At 43.8% G+C, this 21,289-nt stretch overlaps 1 protein-coding gene across 9 annotated transcripts in view; it reads right to left on the reverse strand.

Moving 5' to 3' along the window:
• Positions 1–14,413: 14,413 nt before the first annotated feature.
• STN1 (STN1 subunit of CST complex) overlaps positions 14,414–21,289 on the reverse strand; it is a 29,794-nt gene continuing 22,918 nt past the window's right edge. For all 9 annotated transcript variants that reach the window (XM_045582066.1, XM_045582062.1, XM_045582065.1 and 6 more), the window contains 2 exons: positions 21,180–21,252; positions 14,414–15,532 (listed from right to left, as the gene is read on the reverse strand). In XM_045582066.1, coding sequence (XP_045438022.1) covers positions 15,375–15,532; positions 21,180–21,252 — 231 coding nt within the window. In that variant the 3' untranslated portion in view covers positions 14,414–15,374. The remainder of the gene's footprint in view (positions 15,533–21,179; positions 21,253–21,289) is intronic.

Consider the following 21,289-nt stretch of genomic DNA (forward strand, 5'->3'; position numbering starts at 1 on the left):
CCAATGCTGAGTGGATCAATGATGTGACATTCCTATAATGAAATACTATAAACGAATGATCAAGAACCAACAACTGTTATGCACAACAAACTAGATGAAGTGCAGACAATGTTGAATAAAAAAAAAAAAAAGACAGACCATTAGGGTACTTAACATAAAATTTCCTTTTCATGAAGTTCAAAACAGACAAAAGCATCCTGGCCTGTTTGGCTCAGTGGATAGAGCGTCAGCCTGCAGACCATAGGGTCCCAGGTTCAATTCTGATGAAGGGCACAACCCTTGATTTCAGGCACCTCCCTGGCCTGGGCTCTGGTCTGGGCTCATGCAGGAGACAACCAATTGATGTGTTTCTCTCACATCAATGTTTTTCTCTGTCTTTCCCTCTCTTCACTCTCCCTAAAAATTAATGGAAAAATATCTTCTGGTGAAGATGAACAAAAAACAACCAACCAACCAACCAAACAAACAAACAAAAACCAGCCAAAAGTAATTTATGTGGTAGAGGTCATAATAGTAGTTGCCTCTGAAAAGTGTCCATTGGAAGAGGGCACTAAGAGCTGTGGGTGCTGGCAACGGCCTTCACCTGGATCTGGGAGGGGGTGCTAAGCTGTGGACTAGCGTTGTGCTCTTCAGTGTAGGTATGCTATACCTCATTAGGGGCTGAATGCTTGTGTTCCCTGCAAAGTTCATGTGTTGATAGATAACCTAATCCTCAATATGAAAGTATTTGGAAATGGAGACTTTGGGTGGCAATTATGTCACCCAAGGTGGAACCCTCATGATGGCTGTATAAGAAGTGCCTGTATGGCCGAAGCCGGTTTGGCTCAGTGGTGGAGCGTCGGTCTGCGGACTGAGGGGTCCAGGTTCGATTCTGGTCAGGGGCATGTGTATTGGTTGCGGGCACATCCCCGGTGGGGGGTGTGCAGGAGGCAGCTGGTCGATGTTTCTCTCTCATCGACGTTTCTGGCTCTCTATCTCTCTCCCTTCCTCTCTGTAAAAAATCAATAAAACATATTAAAAAAAAAAAAAAAAAGAAGAAGAAGAAGAAGTGCGCGTATGAAAAGAGACATAAGAGAGCCTGCTTCCTCTCCCATCCCCTATCCCCCCACAGGCAAGAGGACCCTCACAGGCACCCTGGCCTCGAAAAAGGTGAGAAATGCCTGTTGTTTAAGCCAACCATTCTATGATATTCTTGTTACAGTGACCAGAATGAGTAAGACATTCCTAAAGAAAAAAAAAGAAAAAAACCACACATGAATGAAATAAAACTAAACAAATCAGCCCTGAGAAATCCCTAAGAGTCTGATGAGTGAAAACAAGTTGTAAAAGGATTAGTGTAGGGCAGTGGTCGGCAAACTGCAGCTCGCGAGCCACATGTGGCTCTTTGGTCCCTTGAGTTTTTAGCAAAGGCCGGCTTAGGAGTCCCCTCATTAAGTTAATAACAATGTACCTACGTATATAGTTTAAGTTTAAAAATTTTGGCTCTCAAAAGAAATTTCAGTCGTTGTACTGTAGATATTTGGCTCTGACTAATGAGTTTGCCCACCACTGGTGCAGGGGAACTCACTTTAGAGATTTAATATGGCTCCAGCACTAAAGGCGTCTGGGACATGTTGGCTCTCTGTTTAACCTTCTGTGACTGTTTAACTCTCTGTAGCCTCAGGTTTGGCTGACTACCCAGAAAGATAAATGTCAGGCCCCAGGAAGGAAGTTAATGAATGTACAAAGTGTGGATAACTGCCTACTGTTATCTGCTAACTTAGGAATGCATTGTTCTTCCTGGGGGTCTACCTGACTACCCACCATATGGTTTTACTCTTACCCCCTATAAAAAGGAGACCCTGATCTGGTAGGGAGGTGGGTTATTCCCTGCCGGCCACCACAGGGAGCAAGCACCTGCTGTGGTGCAGGAGGCAGCTGGTCCATGTTTCTCTCTCATCGACGTTTCTAACTCTCTATCCCTCTCAATTCCTCTCTGTGTAAAATCAATAAAATATATTTAAAAAATAAAAAAATAAAAACCTGATACCTTAAAGTCTATAGGTAGCAGATATCTTGCAATTTTTCAAATTAGAATTACTTTTTAATATAGAGCCCCGTGACTCAGTTTTTATTTTGTTGCTAGCACTTTATCTTGAGTTGTGAATACAACAGAATCTCAAGACTGCAATGCGACTTTAGCCTGTTCAGGTTTGTAAAAATATCAGCTAAAGCATTCAATTTTAAGTTTAACTCATTTAAATAGAAGGGGTTAGCTAATAAAAGGTTTCTTTAACCAGATGGAAAGTAATTTCTTTTCTCACTTGATATCATCCAACAAGCATCTTGCTTTGGCCTGAAAAGTAAAAAGTAAATCCTGGATCTCACTACCTTTGTTATTACAATAAACCAAAAAGGTCTTAAAAGTCTTCAATGTGGAAACTGTACCTTGTCAGTGAAATGCTATGTGCAATGCATTTTAAGATGCTGTCTTCTTGATAAAGGCGAATGGTTATCATATGGTGATGGCTTAACCTGGTACAGGCACAGGTGAACTTTTTGTCTATAAAATGGAGATAAATAATAATGCTTATCATATGGGGTCATTGTCAGATGAACATGAGATAATTCATATAAAATGTTCAGCACAGTGTGGGCATATCCTAAATCCTCAGTAAATAGTAGCCATCATTATTTACTAAAATAAGCATCATTTGTTCACTGGTCGTTGTGGTTGTAAAGATGTACATAACTTTAATCCTCAAGAGTACCTCAGACCTATTAAGTACTTACCCTGTGAATAGACTTGCCCTTGAGGAACTTGCATTTCTAGTGTGATTTGTTCATTTGCAAATTTGTCTCTGAGCAGGATGATTAGGCAAAGATTCCTGTTGCATTTTCACCGAAGTCTGCTTTTTCAATGTCCTTGTAGCCCGATTGCTAAAAAGCCTTATTTATAATAGCCTAAGGTTTTCTAAGCCGCTCCTTAATGCTATGTTCTCCTTCACGTGCAATGCATTCTTCATCACCAGACTTCATTGCACATGTTTGTTTTGTTTTGTTTTGTTTTTCAGAAACATTAAGCTGTTCATTTTCCATGGGGTGAAATGGAAAGCCTTGTTTTCTGCTCCACTGTGTTTAGTCTCAAAATGGCATTGCAACTTGGCAGGGTCCGTACAACTAATTTGCAAAATTTACTACACAAAACATAATTAGGACTTGGGTCCATTTTTATTGCCATAAAAGGTGACTCCTCAAAACAACAAAGTACCATCATGCTCTCTTGTCTTGAGTGGTTTTGCATGAGCATTTTCGTCATATTGTTTTCGTAAACAGTGAGGCTGATGCTTTGAAGAATTGGTCTAAGGTGGGATGTTTGCTACCTTGGTCCTGAACAAACTCATCACACCCGTCATCAAATTTTCTTCTTAAATATCCTGCTTTTCACCAGTGCAATCCATGGTTAGTTTTAAGGGGTAACTATAAATCCACTTGAAGAAAATATGCATGAGCTAATCAGACACTCTTACTGAATAGCTATAGTTGGACATTGTCTTAATAAGTATAACATATAAACCAGTTATTGCAGGGCTGACTATTGAACTATATATAATGAGAGTTTTAATTCCATGGTCACCAATGTATTCCTATTTGGAATTACAACACACTTGAATGTGGATATTATTATTTTAGTTTTAAACATAGTTAAAACATAGTTTTGAAAAATTATCTCTGTAATAAAAGCCTAAGCGACTGTTACTGTGGAACAACTAGAACTAGTCGCTATGATGTTCACTGACCACCAGGGGGCAGATGCTCGATGCAGGAGCTGCCCCCTGGTGGTCAGTGTGCTCCCACGGGGGAGCGCTGCTCAGCCAGAAGCCAGGCTCAAGGCTGGCAAGCGCCATGGCAATGGCGGGAGCCTCTCCTGCCCCCGTGGCAGTGCTAAGGAGCAGTGAGCAGGCGGGCAGTAAGGAGCGAGGGGTCCCAGAATGCAAGAGGGGGAGCAGCAAGCAGGTGGGCAGACATCCCCTGAGGAGTCCTGAACAGCAAGCAGGTGGAGCAGGAGTGGGCTAGGCTGGCCAGACACACCTCTGGGGTCCCTCCTCTGGGGTCCCTCAGCCTGGGTTGCATAGATTGGGCCGAAACCAGCTCTCTGATATCCCCTGAAGGGTCCTGGAGTGTGAGAGGGCACTCTGCAAAGTTGCTGTTGTACAGGGTGTGGAATGCAAACACAAGTGTGCAGGTAACCAGATTTGGGGCCAACAGTGCCCCAGCAACAACAAAACCCACGGCCGAGGGTGGAATCGCCCAGCCCCACAAGGAATTGGGCTCCCTCCTCCCTGGTTTCAGGGTACATCACCTGAGAACCACCACTGCCAAGTCACTGCAGCTCAGCAGCTCCTGCTTTGAGCATCTGCCCCTTGGTGGTCAGTGTGCATCATAGCTACTGGCCAGACAGTCGGACACCTAGCATATTAGCCTTTTATATATATATGGGAATGATTAGCCTTAAGCTACTGTCAGATGAGAATTTGAGTATATATTCATATTACATGCTATTTGAGTTTCCCTCCAAGTGTATTTTTTATAAATTCAAAAAATAAATGTATACTATTTTTAAAAATATATTTTATTGATTTTTTTTTTTACAGAAAGGAAGGGAGATAGTCAGAAACATCGATGAGACAGAAACATCGATCAGCTGCCTCCTGCAAGCTCCCCACTGGGGATGTGCCTGCAACCAAGGCATGTGCCCCTGACCAGAATTGAACCTGGGACCCCTCAGTCCCCAAGCTGATGCTCTATCCACTGAGCCAAACCGGTTTTGGCAAATGTATAATATTTTTGAGATTTGAATAAAATGTTTGTTTTTAAAAATATATATTTTATTGATTTTATACAGAGAGGAAGGGAGAGAGAGTTAGAAACATTGATGAGAGAGAGTCATCGATCAGCTGCCTCTTGCACACCCCCTACTAGGGATATGCCCACAACCAAGGTACATGCCCTTAACCGGAATCGAACCTGGGGCCCTTCAGTCCCCAAGCTGATGCTCTATCCACTGAGCCAAACCGGTTTTGGCAAATGTATAATATTTTTGAGATTTGAATAAAATGTTTGTGAAACCCTGAAAGCACCTTATAGTTCTATGTAACACAGCTTGAAAAATCTCTATTTTAAAGAATATGATTGACAGTATAGGTTGAGATTAGCTTCATCCGTGCATAGGAGTTATCTCCATGGCAACTGTCACTATAACATCAGGCCTATGACAGAGGTGGAAAATGAGCTGTGCACAGTGGGGAGGAACATAATGTGTATCTTCCTGGACCCCCTTCTGGGGTGTTCAAGAGACATATCTTGCATCTTGATAAAGGAAGCCTGATGAAAATGACCTATTTGCTAAGAAGAGCCACATTTCAAGCATTCCAACCTGTTTTTGCACTTTTTAACTCCTGTGGGTCAGACTCACATTAGCTTTGGTTCATCAGGCCTCACATGTTCACCTCACCTGCTCATATTACCCAAAGGGCAGAGGGTCCCTACTCAACTCCCCCTCAAGAGGAAATTTACCTTAAGTATAAGTATTCCCACCTTACCAGGCTTATGGAATGGAGAGAAAGTTCATCTAAACAATCACTCGGCCTTATTCCCCTCTCCTCTGCCCTATTCCCAGACAGATCCACCGGTGTTTTGTCCACTGGAAGCAGGCACTGGGTAGTTATTTTTCTAACCTTAATGTGCACAAGAGTGCTTTGGGAACCTTGTCAAAACCCTGATTTACTTGGTGTTATCAGCTGAACTGTCTCCCTTCAAAATTCATATGTTGAAGTCTAACCCCTGGCACTTTAGGAATGTGACTGTATTTGGAGACAGAGTCTTTAAAGAGGTAATTAAGGTTAAATGAGGTCATTGAGGTGGGCCCCAATCCAACAGGACTGGTTTCATTATAAAAAGAGAAGACAGAGGAAAGGCCCTGTGAAGACAGAGGGAGGACGGCCATCTATGAGCCAAGTGCAGAGGCTTCAGAAGAAACCCACCCTGCTAACACCTTGATCTTGGACTTTAAGCCTCCAGAACTGTGATATCTTTTTAAAATATATTTTATTGATTTTTTTTTTTTTTTACAGAGAGGAAGAGAGAGGGATAGAGAGTCAGAAACATCAATGAGAGAGAAACATCGACCAGCTGCCTCCTGCACACCCCCTACTGGGGATGTACCCACAACCAAGGTACATGCCCTTGACCGGAATTGAACCTGGAACACTTCAGTCTGCAGGCTGACGCTCTATCTGCTGAGACAAACCGGTTTTGGCCAGAACTGTGATATCTTGCTTATATTATGGATTAAGTCTGAGGCCACAGCATTACTAAATTGGTAGTTTCGAAGGGAAAATATTTTCAACTGTAGTTCAAGTAGCAAAAGTGATCAAATATTGTCATGGCTACAGGAGTTCTGTTGCAGGAACAGAGGCAATTCACACTCAACGCTCTGCCTTCAAGGAACGCTCTGTTTCTGTCCTGTGTGGAAGACCCCAGACTGCTAATCTCAAGGGCAAAGAGAAGGGCAGAAGCTCCAGGCTGGCTCCTGCACTGCCAGCCTCAAACCTCAGGGGTAGGACACAGCCCCTCCCTCTGGAGGGTGGTGTTGCCAGGGCAGCCTGGCTTGTTGACACGCAGGGTTGGTGTTTGGGGCCGGTGCTCAAGGTAATCCTCTCAGGAACAGCATCCTGCTGGCAGCTTTGCAACCCAAAAGGGGCTTTAGTGATGACTAATAAAGCTGTAAAGGATACACACAAGTCCAAGAAAATCCATTCCCTAAAGGAATAGGATTTCAACTACTTTTCAGTTAGTGCACAGGCATTAAGTTTCTGCATCCATTCCAGTTCTCCCAGTTCCCCCACGTTCTCTGGTAAATCACTGAGACACTAGTGGTGCCTGAGCTAACTGCCCCCAGAGGGCCGTGCCTAGGCGGGCCTCTCCTTGCATGTCAGGAGATGCACTCAGAGCATTTCTGCTGTCTCCGGGTCAGAAGGCCCACACATTTCCGAGTGTTCCTTCCCTTCCATTAGCCTAAAACTCCTGGGGCACTTCCCTGGGTCTGCCTGGCCGAACCTGGGCATTCCCCTGGCCTTTCCGTTCCCCTCGGTTACCCACCTCTCAGTTCTATTTCCTTCGCGTCTGACATCTGTCTCCTTGCCACCGCCGCCCTGTGGGCCCTAACCTGGATTCCCACAGCAGACTGCTTGCCCTGACCTGGCCCTCGGGCCAGCTCCTCCACTCTGCCGCCCAGTCAGTCTTTCCAAAAGGTAAAGCTGATGCCAGCTCTCAGCTTAACATCCATTCATGAGGCCCCCTCCCTCCAAGATGTTTCCAGATGACATGTTCCCAGTACTGCCAGAATTCTGAGTTGTCAAGAAAAGCCAGAAATCTGGAGTTTTATGTGAATTCCCACATCCTTTTTTGTTTATTTTTAGTTTTTACAATGGACACATTTTAAAAATTATAAAACATTGCAACAAGTCTCCCACCCATTTCTGGCCCCAACTCCCGATCTGAAGAGGCCACCCCTGTTAGCAGTCTCTTCTGGAGCCTTTCAGACACTGACATACTTTCACACACACATACACCGGTACCTTTTTCTTATACCGATGGTAGCCAATTTTTTAAAATCTTAGTATAAAGTTTTAAAACTCTGAAAGTCAAACAAGACACATTTGCATCCCTGGGTCATAAATCATGTAGGCATGACAGGAAGTTCCCTGAGACAGGGCTGGTGCTGTCTCAGCATGCCCCTCTATACCTGGCATGAGGCTGTGCACGCAGGTGGCACTCTGTAAGTGCACTGCTCTCCCACTGCACAGCTATTAAGCACCACTCTGTGTCTACCCCTGACACAGACTTCCAGGTGGACTGTGCTGTGAGCTACCTCCCAGGAAAACACCTGGGGACAGTGAAGTTCGGTCAAGTCTCCAGCCCTGTGGAATCATAATTAGATCTCAGTTCCATTTCATTCATGTCCGACATCTGTTTCCTGTCTATAGGTTCAGAACCTGCCCACCTCTCATCTTTCCTGGTTACCTGGGTCTACAACACATGGACAGAAATAGCAGCTCACTCCCTGTTCCCGGCTCGCCCTAACAGGGTGTCTGCTGGCCCTGACAGCCCAGCCCCAGGCAGAGTGCTGACACCAGCATTCCCAAGCCAGCTGTCGTTCCCAGAAGCAGAATTCCCACTTCTTGCCCTCCACCAGAAACCACAGGACAGGCAGCTTGCTGACTCTTCCCCAGGCGCTGGGCAGGGCCCACTGTGGGCTGAATAAGGCCTTTTCAAGCTTTTTCATGTTGGAGGAAGGCTCATTGTTCAGGTGGTTCGGGCCCTCTCCTGAATTAGATTCTATTCCCTCACTTGCCTGTGTTCACAGGTTGCCTCTGGCTGGCCTGCATGCATGAGGGTGGTGAGACAGGATGAACTATTTGGTTCATGATAAGGTGGTCCCCAAAAGGAAACAAACTCATCACATATTTTCTCCCTCGCTCTTTGAGGTAGTGATTTCCGATAGTTTCTGCAGACGCGGTTGGTTTTCCTAGGCAGCATGCTCCCCTGGGAGGGGCATAGCAATTTCCCTGGAACTGTGCCCTGACGTTGTCCCTTTCTCTCCCACTCAAGAGACTATTCTGGGATGCACAGGACCTTGTTTTAAGATTCACCTTGAATTTATTCTAATTGTAGTGTGATAGGAATTTTACTTCCAAAACTCAGGCGGGAGAGACTTGTCATATTTTTTTCTCTTTAGGTTACCTTGTGCTTGGAGACCTTATTTTCTGTGCTGGTGGGACAATAATATTAGTAGTAGTGGGTAGGGCTTAGGAATCTGCCCTGAAGCTGAGAATCCTAGACAAAGGCTCTAAGCCACTCCACAGAAGTCCTGCCAACCCCATCTGTAATATCTGGAGTCCACTAAGCTCCATTCCCTCCCAGGCTCCAGGCTTCTAGACAGTATAAGCCAGCTTGGCAGCACAACACATGCATTTGGCCCCCAAGCCAAACCTTCCTGAGGCAAGGCTAACTTCCTGCTAGAAAACAAATAAAATATGGGAAAAACAAACTCCATGCTAATATATTGTCCTGCCACCTAATTTCTGATTAATTGTTCGCAAATCAGTATATCACACAATTTAGGACTTTTCACAATTTAATTGTGCCATACACACACATCACAGCTTATGAGACAGATATCACTGATGCTTTGTTCTAAAATACATGGTAACTTGGCCCTGGCCAGGTAGCTCAGGTGGTTAGAGCATTGTCCCGATACTCAATGGTTGAGGGTTTGATCCCGGGTTAGGGCACACACAAGTATCAACCAATGATTGCATAAGTGGAACAACAAATCCATGTTTCTCTCTAACATCAATTAAAAAAATTGTTCTTGCCCAGTGCCCCAATTAATGGTACCAAACCCAGCCAAGAATGAGAATGCAAGCATAGTCGTAGGCTATGTTGATGAAAGTGGGGACAGGATTAAGGCCATTTCTGTTACTAAAACTATCTTCTCCACTTACTCAGCACTTTCTTACAAGCAACTTAGTTTTCCACATTAATCTGACCGGGGACTGAATGATATCTAGTTTATGAGAGGTCTGAGTCGACAATATGGTGATTGGTTTTTAAAAGATTGTTGCCTTCATGTATTGTTATAGATAGTATCTGGGCAGGGATGTAACCATTTGAAGTAGCAAATTGGGAACCTTCAGGTTCAAGTTCTTCAGGGTGTTTATTCCAGCTGTGTATTAACCTAAGACCTCAGTGGCTGGCCTCTGGGCTGATTCTGTAGCTGATACCACTGCTGGAACATATGACCCTGGCTGCCCTCAGACTCTGCCGCCAGCAATGGCTAACACCCAGGTGAGAACTGTGTCTGTCTAAAGGTTGCCCACAATGAACTTATTTATACCTAAAGAATTATAAATGCAAACTAAACCCAGAAACCATTGTTACCTATCAGATGGACAGTGATTAAAACTCTTGGTAGCCCTAGCCGGTTTGACTCGGTGAATAGAACATCATCCCTCAGACAGAAAGGTCCATGAGTGCATGCATCATATGGCAACCAATCAATGTGTCTCTCTCACATTGATGTTTCCTTCTCTCTATTTCTCTCCCTTCCTTCCACTCTCTCTAAAAATCAAGGGGAAAATATCCTTGGGTAAGAATTGACCGAAAAATAAAATCTTTAAAGAGGTTCCCTAAGAGTAGCAAACCTGTTTCCTCATGGTAACTTGGTAGGCCTAAAGAAATAAAATGGCACTATTTCAAGCCCAGAATTTCTGCTAATTTACACAAAGCTTTCAACAAATCAGTCTGAAGGAATGATTTTATTAATTTTACTGTCTCTATCTAAAAATAACTGTTCCAAAAGAAAAGCCTACATTTTAAGTTCACATACAGGGAGAAAGTTGGAATGTGGAATCTGACTTAGAATTCTTGTGAATATAGAACCTTGGACTGTGCTATGACTTACCTGTTTGGGTTTACCTAACAAAAGTTTAATAAAGCCCAGACGACGTGGCTCAGTGCTTGAGCGTTGACCTATGAACCAGGAGGTCTCAGTTCGATTCCCAGTTAGAGCACATACCTGGGTTGCGGGCTCCATCCCAAGTGTGGAGCATGCAGGAGGCAGCCAATCGATGATTCTCAACATTGATGTTTCTATATCTCTCCCTCTTCCTTTCTGGAAGTCAATAAAAAATAAAATTATATATATATATATATATATATATATATATATATATATATATATATATATATATATATATATATATATATATATATATATATATATATATATATATATATATTTATTTATATATACTGCATTTAAAAAATAAATTTTGGCCGAAACCGGTTTGGCTCAATGGATAGCGCATCGGCTTGGGGACTGAAGGGTCCCGGGTTCGATTCCGGTCAAGGGCATGTACCTTGGTTGCGGGCATATCCCCAGTAGGGGGTGTGCAAGAGGCAGCTGATCGATGATTCTCTCTCATCGATGTTTCTAACTCTCTATCTCTCTACCTTCCTCTCTGTAAAAAAAAATCAATAAAATACATTAAAAAAAAAAACCTTATCATTAAAAAAAAAAATTTGGATTATATAAAAACTCATGTACATGTGGATTTGGAGCCTCCACCAGTAGACCATCATGCAAATAAAAACTTACAAGGTTCTTCACCCACCGGCACCATTCCTTTAGAATGGCCTGCTTCTCTCCCAGCGCTGCTGTTGGCTTCTCCAGCAAGCCTCATCCTGGCCTTTGAGTTTGCCCATATGCTTCACAGAAATTTAATATGGAAACAAGATGCTTCTTTGGGGCAGCTGCTGTAGAGGCCACTTGTAGAGAAAAAACCACACTAATAACAAAGCATGGTTGTGTTCACCAACAGAAAATTACAACTTTGCTTGGTTTCGACCCTTGGCACCAAGTCTTGGGTTCCTCATCACTGAATAGACTCTTTCCACTTGGCTTTCTCTCAGCCAGTGTCCTGGCACACAATCAGAGGGGAATAATTTGAAAGAAGTGTCTTATAGGGATGAGGAGTACTGGTAGCTTACCACATGGAGATAATTGTGGATCTTCAAACGAATCCTGGACGAGACAGCAGCGTTATTTGTCTTCTTGCTTACATAAACTGTCAGTGTTCACACCTCCCAAAACATGTGCACACTGGGAGCTGGAATGCTTGCTCAGCTTCCCTCCTCCTCAAGGGAACCTTTTAGTGGCTCTTGGGTACAAAAGCAGTGACCCAGCTGTAGCTAGCACCAGAGAATTTTCCATGAGCGTCGCATCTAAGCAGAGTTATTATGTTGCTGTGGGATATAAGGCCCATCTTATCCTTAGTTCACTCGTGATTCAGGTAATGTGAGTGTGTGGTGGGGAGTAAGAAACAGCTTTATTCTTTTTGGGACTCTTGCTAATTGTAAACATATCAAAGTATAAACATATCAAAGTATAAACATATCAAAGCATCTTACATTTCACATCTTACATGCCTTCTGAGGCAACAAGTGTACCACTTTGGCGAGCATTTCTATTAATCTCTATTTGATGTGTAGAATTATTCATACAGCTTTTCTCAAATATATTGGTGTGCATGGTGTTCATTTGTGCTCATCCTGAAGCTGACCCTGAGACAAAGACTGGAAAGGAAGCAATTCATTTGGGAGGGTGGCAGACATTTATGGGGAGTGGAGGAGTAACGGAGGGGAAGGCAGCCAATTAAGGGTGGCTATCAATAGCTGGTAGCATGGTCGATGGAGCTTAATCTCATAGAGAAACTCTGGGAAGTGGTGAGGAACACATGCCTTAGACACGGATCATTTGAAGGGCAAGGGAGCTGGAGTATTTAAAGCTCGGGTCCCACTGGCTGAGGCTGCTCCCAGTGGGTGTCACTTCTGAGCACTTCTGGCCTAAATAGCCTTCCAAGACCTTGGAGAAAGCCCCATAGGAAAGACCGAAAGATATTAGCTGGTAGAGGGCAGCCACACACATACACACAAAGGTGGGTGGTATTGCTGGAAAGATGTGCCAGGCACTGTTCTAGATGCAGAGGATACAGCAGGAAAAAAACAGAGAGTTTTGCCTTCATGGAATAATCCTTCTGTTGGGGAAAACAGATAACAAAACAGGCAAGTAAGAAACGTATGGGGTGTGTTACAGGGTGACAAGTACTGGGGAGAAAATTAAGAGCTGAGAAATTCTGGGCAGGAAGGAGGAGTTGTTTGCAATTAGCAAAAGGGAGATCAGAGCAAGCCTCACTGAGAAGGTGGCACTCAAGGAAAAGGCCCAAAGGAGGGGAGGGGAAACCCAGCACGAAGTTATCTGTGTGAGGAAACAGCAATCACAAAGGCCCTTCAGCAGGAATGTCTCTGGTGTGTGTGAGGAACTGCAAGGCTAAGATGCTGATGCTGAGCGGAGTGGAGGGAGGAGGGGGAGAGGAGGCTGCAGAGCAGGAGCTTGTTGACAGAGAAGCCTTAGGCTCCTTTCTGGAATGGGACTGAAAGGTCCTGGGAGAGCTGGAGCAGATGACTGAATCTGACTTCAGCTTTCACAGAGTCACTGGCTGCTCTGCTGAGAATGAACTAAAGAGGGGTAAGGGCAGAGGCAGGGGGAACAGCGAGGAGGCAACAATCCTCCAGGTGGTGGCAGTGGAGGAGGGAGAAGTGTTTGATTCTAGAAATATTTTGAAGGTAGAGCCAAAATAATTTGCGGGCGGACGGGATAGAAGAGAAAGCAAGAAGTCAATGGGCTTGGCCTGAGCAACCTGGACAATGAAGTTGCCTTTTCCTGAATTAGGGAAATCTTCAGGAGCGGGTGTGGGGTCAGGGGTGACTGGGGGCCTGGCATTGGGCATGTTAAGTTTGTGTTGTCTGCTAGACACTTACGGGCAGATGTCAGCAGGAAGTTGAATGCTGGGGTTTTGAGTTCAGAAGAGGTCCAAACTGGAGATAAATTGTAGAACTTCTCAGCATACAGAAGGTTGGAGCCATGAGACTGGTTGAGCTCTCCAAAGGAGAAAGCTAGAGAGAAAAGTGGTCTGGGACTGAACCCTGAGCAAAGGAGACTGAGAAGGAGCACGCACAGTGTGGTGTCTTGAAAGCCAAGTACAGAAAGTACTTCTAGGAGCGGGGAGTGGTCAACTGTATATAAGTGTGTATATGTGCTACATTTACATAGATATACATACAGAAGCACTCTATACAGATATACATATACAGAGGTAGTTTTAGACCAGTAGTATTATACTTAGTCTATTGGGAAGTGTGCTCTGTGGCAAAAATATCTGTGGTATTTTAATGGTTGGATAGTATTTCATTGTTACATCTACCATAATAATTCTTTCCCTATACTCTTCCCAATTATAGAATCCTAAATTATATAGCAATGGATATCTTGTGCAGTCATCCTTTCACACCCATGTGATCATCCCCTAGAAGTGGGGCTGCTGTATGCAAAGTATATGTGGTCTCATTCAAGACTCCTTCCTGGCAGTTCCAATAACCTGAGATATATTCAATATGGAAAAGCTACTGGCCTCAAGGAAGAACCACTGGGATGTCATTCCAGGTAGACCCCATTCTACAGGACAGCGAGGACACAGGGCAGCCATCTGGGTAATCACTGTTAGAAACAGGGCAGAGGTGTGGGTCAAGTCGGAAAAATTGTTAACAGAAAGTGATCTGTCAGAACCAGCCCTCAGCCTGACTAAGGAACTGCATCTACTCCATCACCTGTCTGGGCACACAGAGCAGAGCAACTATACAGGCCGACAGGCTCTTGGGCAGAGCCCCTAAGAGCTTATTATGTCAGGAGCAAACACAGCAGACAGAGGCGGTTGTGCCTTTTGTGAAATGACTGTAATTAACTCCCTATCTTTCTCCACACTTTATTTTTGCTGGCTGGCTTTGTCATCATGCTGTTAGAACAAGCCTACTACATGCCAGAGATTTTTCCCCTTTACCTTGTCATCTCGATCAGAAGCATAACTCCATCACCTGTCTGGGCACATACTGAGTCTTTGTCTGGATGGTGTCAGAAAATACTGCACTTCAATAATAACCTTGAAAACAACATCAACAGCAGCCAGACAATTGCGTGAAAGCCTCCAGGAAGTTCAGGACTTTAAGGGACAATGTCTTTAGTCCCATATGTCCTCCATGTGGGCAAATGCATTGAGACACCTTTCAACTCAGAAGGAAAAGGGACACAGAGCCACGCCTTGGATCCATTAACTGCCATCTCTGAGAGGATAAAAGCATTCAACCTGGACTCATGACCCACCGCTGGTGCTTAACCCTTGGAAATCATAGTTCAGTGACACATATCCAGGGAGAGCCACTTCCTGGCGTTGGGCTCTTAACCATTAAAGCAGACTCACAAGAATGTTCTGACAGTCTGAACTTCTAAAAAGCTTTAGATCTGTGTGATCTGGCTGCAGGCTCGTCAGTTCCCGCAGTCCCTGGGTTTTACCACGTGATGCCCCTTTACCACGGCAGAGCCCCTTCACACACACACAGATTCACCAACACTGTCTCCTCTCTTTCTGCTTCACGAAGGATGCCCAGTCCAGTCAGCAGGTCAACACAGAGGGCTTTCTTGTGTGTCGTGGCTGAGATGAAAGTCATTTTATCCCAAGAATACAGCAGGTAAAAGGCAGCCTACAGAATTTATGCCAAATTCCATTCCTCCAATGACCTTATTTCATAGTTGATTTTAAAATAATTGCCTCCTGATCCATAAGCCTCTGTATGATGTTTAATATCAAAGCCTGTGAGTGCACGCACTTGGTCTTTCTCCTCGGCCCGGCTCTGCGTAGGCTGTCTGCGGCCTGTCCTCAGAAGGCTATGTAGTAGTGCTCCGAGGTGCTGACGATGTCACTCTGGTCCTCCAGGAGTTCCAGTACCTGCTGTAGCACAGGCTCACTCAGGCTCGGATTCAGGCTCAGGCGAGCACAAGCCAAGATATGCCGGAAGTGGCAGCCCTTCTCCATGTCTGCAGGAAAAAGGCAGTTGGCTAAGCTTGGACACACCTGTCAGACCCTCTTCCCTCTCCCTTCTAAACCAAAGCCCTTCTCCATGCCTCCTGAATCAGAACCTGCACCTTTATAAGATCTCCAGATGACTCTTATGCATGTTAAAGTCAGTGGTTTAGATTATCAGCAAAAACAAAATAAAAAACTCTGTTCTTGGGCTCATCTATGGACCCACTGCTCAGGAATCAGGCCTTCAACTTTCAAGGATTCCCAATCAATAATTTTATATCCATAACCTAATGGATTTTTAGTGCTTGACAGTATTTTTTCTCCAATGTCATTACATGTATAAGTGCAGGTATTCTGTGCTGAACCCCCGGCTTCCCAGTGGGACCCCACTTGAGACTGACAGCAGAGTCAATTTACAGAAGCCTCCATGTTTTCTCATGAGTCCTGATTGACAGGACTACCTCAGTGAAGAAGGGACTTCTAGTTTTGGTTTGTTTCATTCCTCTCTGCACAGGCTTCCAAGGTTTGTCTGAAACAGTTGTGTTCTAGTAACCTCTTACACTCTACCCAAACCCAAGACCATTTGGTATACAGTGATAAAAGTTCAGGGTTGGCAACCTCTTTCCTAGTTGAAATCAGTGATTTCAACTCAAGTTTTGACCATTATAGGATCATGTGTAAGGAGCAGCTCTAGGGTCAAGCCTCGGGCTGACCTGAGCCAGGGTCACAAACAAGTCTCAGCCTGGTGGGCAGAGCTCTCCTAGCATAAGTAAGCCTAACCTTATAGCCCTCCCTAATTCCCTTATTAGTAGCTAATGGGCTGTGGGAGGTGCAGCAAATGTTGCCAAAATAAGAACATTTGTATTCATGTTAATCTACCCTTGTTTTAATCAGACTATAAAATAAAGCATTGGCTTGCAGGCTGGGTCTTTTGTGTCCTCATCCAGGCACAGGAGATCCACCAAGCCCCAGCTGTATTCTCTTTTTAAAAAAAAAATATATTTTATTGATATTTTACAGAGAGGAAGAGAGAGGGATAGAGAGTTAGAAACATCGATGAGAGAGAATCATTAATCAGCTGCCTCTTGCACACCCCCCACCGGGGATGTGCCCGCAACCAAGGTACATGCCCTTGACCGGAATCGAACCAGGGACCTTTCAGTCCGCAGGCTGACGCTCTATCCACTGAGCCAAATCGGTCTCGGCCAGCTGTATTCTCTTGTCTGTCTTTTCTTCAACACTTCACTGCCCCTCCTCAGGTTCACCCTTGGCGTGCTAATGTGGCACAATCATGAAATCAATTTAGTGGGTTGTGATTACCATTCTTTTTTGTATAACGAACTAAAGTAGAAAATTACAGAATGTACTGCATTGTAGGTAGGATAAATCTCATTTTGTAAAACAACTTCTAAATAAATATAATTTATATCTACGTATCTATTGCACTATAATTATATACTTTATTGGATTATGATGTAAAATGCATTTATAATGCCTGAGTTAAAGTCAAACCGCATTAACCAAACCCTCCCCAGTTTTCACGTAAAGCCCCATGGCAGGGCCAGGTTTGGCCTCTCATGCTCCATACAATCACTGGACGTTTCAGATGAAAAAAATGTTTTAGGTTCCAGGAAGGCATCTGAAGAGGTATTGTGGTGTTGGGCAGAACATAGCTTAGGAGTTGGTGCAGCTGGTGACTTTGGGCAAATCATAGTCCTTCAAGTTTCAGTTTTCTCACCTATGAAGAGGGAGACTGAGGAGGGAGTAGGGGAACCTGGGAGGTCCTTTCCAGCTCAAAGGGTCAAAGACTATCAGCAGCCTTGGCTAATGAAGACTTGCTAAATTCTGACCTCTAGTGGCTCTGTCAACTCATTATTCCTCCTATTGGGGTTACTGCTAGAAAACTTGCCGATGGAGAACTAACGTTGGAGTCCAACAGACCCAAATTCAAGTCCAGGCTCTATAATTGTGACAAAGTGGCTCACATCTCAGTCAGTTTTTTCATCTGTAAGATGGCAATAAAATCACCTACTTCATGTGTGGATGAAAGGAGATCCATGGTAGGGGTTTCTTACATGGGGAACAACTATGATTCTATTGTATTCATAACCTAGGAAGATGCTCATAATCTATTGTAGATCCTGCTCTAAAGAAGCTTAAACTCTTCCCAAAGCCTTAAACTATTTCTTCAGACAGGCCATTCTGCTGTTGAAGAGCTCTGGTAAGGCTATTCACAAAGTGACCTTTCAGTTACACAGAGAGAAGGATTGGTGTTAGTTCTATTTTAAAGGTATAATCCATCAGATCCAGGGCTTTCCTTTGTTGGCAGATTTTTAATTACCAGACAGATGCAATAGTTGCCTAAGAGACAGATTCCTGGTGCTTCCTACTCTGCCATCTTCAAAATAGTTTTATAAAATGCCAATGCATTTAATCCCCATAACTATAATGTAGGCAACAGTATTCCCATTTTACATATAAAGAAACTGAGGTACAGACTTATCCAAAGTCACACAGCTGCGAAGTGGCAAGGTGGGATTCAAACTCAGGAAAGGTGGTGCCAGAGTCCAGCTCTTTACAACCATGCTTTGCTGCCCATCTTTAGATAAATCCAGTATCAGTGCTTTAGAGACCTAAAACAAGCCTCGTATTTACAGTCCTTTTATTATTGTAGGTTTAACATTTGCTGAAATAATCATAATGACTAAAGATTTTAAGTTCTCCCCCCAATCATCCTGACAAAGAAAAACTCAATATTATATTTTGTATGAAAGGTTAGAAACAAACGAAAGGTCCAGAGGAATCTCTATATCCCAAAGTGTCCCCTTGGGAGTTTTACTGTGAGACCCAAGTTTGATCATTTGCTATGACATGCGCTGACCACCAGGGGGCGGCACAGAATGAAGGAAGGCCCCTTTTGGCCCTAATCGTGGGCCAGGCCTAGGGACCCTATCCATGCACAAATTCGTGCACCAGGCCTCTAGTGGTTAAATAAATTGTCAAATATATTTTTATACATATAATGGAATGATGTACAGCTATTAAGAAGACTGAGACACTTCTATATGTAGTATTGTTGAATGACCTCTAGAAGCCAATGTTATATTTAAAATATAAGGTGTGGAACACTAAATATTGTATGGTAACCTTTACTTGTGCTTTTATAAAGAATAACTATAGCTGAAACCGGTTTGGCTCAGTGGTAGAGCGTCGGTCTGTGGACTGAAAAGTCCCGGGTTCGATTCCGGTCAAGGGCATGTACATTGGTTGCGGGCACATCCCCGGTAGGGGGTGTGCAAGAGGCAGCTGGTCGATGTTTCTCTCTCATCAACATTTCCAGCTCTCTATCTCTCTCCCTTTCTCTCTGTAAAAAATCAATAAAATATATTAAAAAAAAAAAAAAAAGAATAACTATATAAATATGTTTTTAAGTGCATATAACATCTCTAGAAGGAACTACTGCCTTTGCAAAGGAGAACACAGAGCTTGGGTCCCAGTGCTGGGAGAAAGCCGCACTTTTCTGTGTGTATTTTTGCACTGTTTGACTTTTTATCATGTGCATAGATTCTTCAGAATGAAGTTTTTAATGTCATAGATATTTCCTGTGAAAAGGAGTGGCCACAGTAGACATTCAGACAGTCCCTACAAGGTATTTTTGTTGGCATTCTCAGTTATTCAAGCTCCAGAATTCAGTTCCTGGGAATTTACTACTTCTGGGGAATGGGTTGATGGCTTTTATTTTTTTTATTTTATTTTTTTTTTTATTGATTTTATACAGAGAGGAAGGGAGGGAGATAGAGAGTTAGAAACATCGATGAGAGAGAGTCATCGACCAGCTGCCTCCTGCACACCCCCTACTGGGGATATGCCCGCAACCAAGGTACATGCCCCCGACCGGAATCGAACCCGGGTCCCTTCAGTCCCCAAGCCGACGCTCTATCCATTGAGCCAAACCGGTCCCGGCGGGTTGATGGCTTTTAGAGGCTCCTACTTATAGATGAGTGACAGAGACTGTCCACCTGACACACACACTCACCAAAGCCTGTGGATTAGAAGAGGATATAAAACCCGCTACTTTACAGACCCTTAGGTCACAGAGGCTATTTGGTTCTCCTAAGAGATAAAGTGTGAATTTCTTTCATTTGCTTTATCAGGCCCTAGGATTATTTCAATCCATTCTGTTCCTAATGCAGATCAAAACTGAGAATCTGGCCAGGTGACCTGGGACTAGGATGAGTGAAGGATGTTACATGGGAAGCGGCCTCTTGTGCCTTCTTGGTTGAGAAACCCTGCATTTCACTGCTCCTTAAATTGTGGATAGATGGGTCTCCCCGACACCAACTAAAGGATACGTGTTCTTATTGCTCTGAATGCATTGAATGAAATCCACAAACACCGCATTCAATAATTGGTTGCGTTAAGTTTAAGATTTGTCATCATGCCACTCTGGGCTCTGACCTCATCGGTTCTTAAAAGCTAAATAGGGCTGCATATCAAATACCAGGGCTGGAGACCTGGTCCAGCTCTACCCAGTGACTCAGTCTGGAACAGGTCCAGGCGCCAGGCATGCGTGGGCTGAAAGGACTGGAGGTGAACTTCTCTGGAGAGAAGGAAAGCAGGATGAGGAGACCTATGGTCATTAACAAACCTTTTCACTTCCCTTCTACTGTCATTTGTTGACATATTCCAACATTTGTCATTTGACATATTCCAATAGTTGTCTGCAAAAGACAGACTTTGAAAAGTCACCTTTAAGACAGAACAGCTTACACAGGACTTAAAGATAGGACTAATGCTTTCTTCTCTTTCTACCTAGTATGAAAATTGTAATGCCTGTTGTCAGACTACCTACAGTTTAAGTTTCTAACCACTAGGGGCTGATCTAGCTCCACTAAAACCAACTATTTTCTAAACCGTTTCTTTTGCAAATTATTAGGTTTCAAGGTGACTGAATCACACTGTTCATAAACTGTAATGTCTGGAACCATTCCTCCCAACTCTGAAGGGCTTGATGTCAGAAGAGAAGAAAATTTAAGGTTTGGGTTCAAAGACAAGGGGAAAGAGTAAGCAAGAAATAACATGAATCATAGAGAACATGAGAGCCAGGAGGACATCAAAACATCCTAGCCAAGGCCCTGGCCGGGTGGCTCAGTTGGTTAGAGCATTGTCCAAATACACCAAGGTTTCAGGTTCAATCCCCAGTCAGCAATCAATCAATGAATGCACAAAAAAGTAGAACAACAAACTGATGTTTATCTCTTTCTATTTCTCCCTCCCGCCTTACTCTCTTGCTCTAAAATAAATTAAACAACAGCAACAAAAATCCAAGCTCAGTGGTTTGCGTTACTGTAGCAGGATCCCCTGAGGAGCTCACTTGTCATGTCCACCCCATCCCTTTGTGAATCAGAATCCCCACGAGTGGGATCTGAGTACTCATATGCTCAAAAAAGTTTCAAGGTTGAATTTTACGTGTAGCCAAAGTCAGGATGACTGTGCGAGCCTAACTTAACTCGCTTTAGAGAGGAAGGACCTGAGGCTCTGAGAGGGCAGGTATCTTGATCAGTCATACTTCCAGTCTCTTGACTCTCTAGCCCTTGCTGTCTGGGAGGAAACATTCCCTTCCAGTACATCAGGACACCTGTGCGTTACAATACTTACGGTTTGGTTTCTGGCAGTCTTCTTGAATGATACGATGGATCTTTTTGTACAGTTCTTTGTCTTCTTTGGTTACCTAAATAGGAAAAAAAGTTCAGAGAGAAAGTGTTGTT

This window comes from Pipistrellus kuhlii, unplaced genomic scaffold, assembly GCF_014108245.1.
Source record: "Pipistrellus kuhlii isolate mPipKuh1 unplaced genomic scaffold, mPipKuh1.p scaffold_m20_p_15, whole genome shotgun sequence".
NCBI lineage: Eukaryota > Metazoa > Chordata > Mammalia > Chiroptera > Vespertilionidae > Pipistrellus > Pipistrellus kuhlii.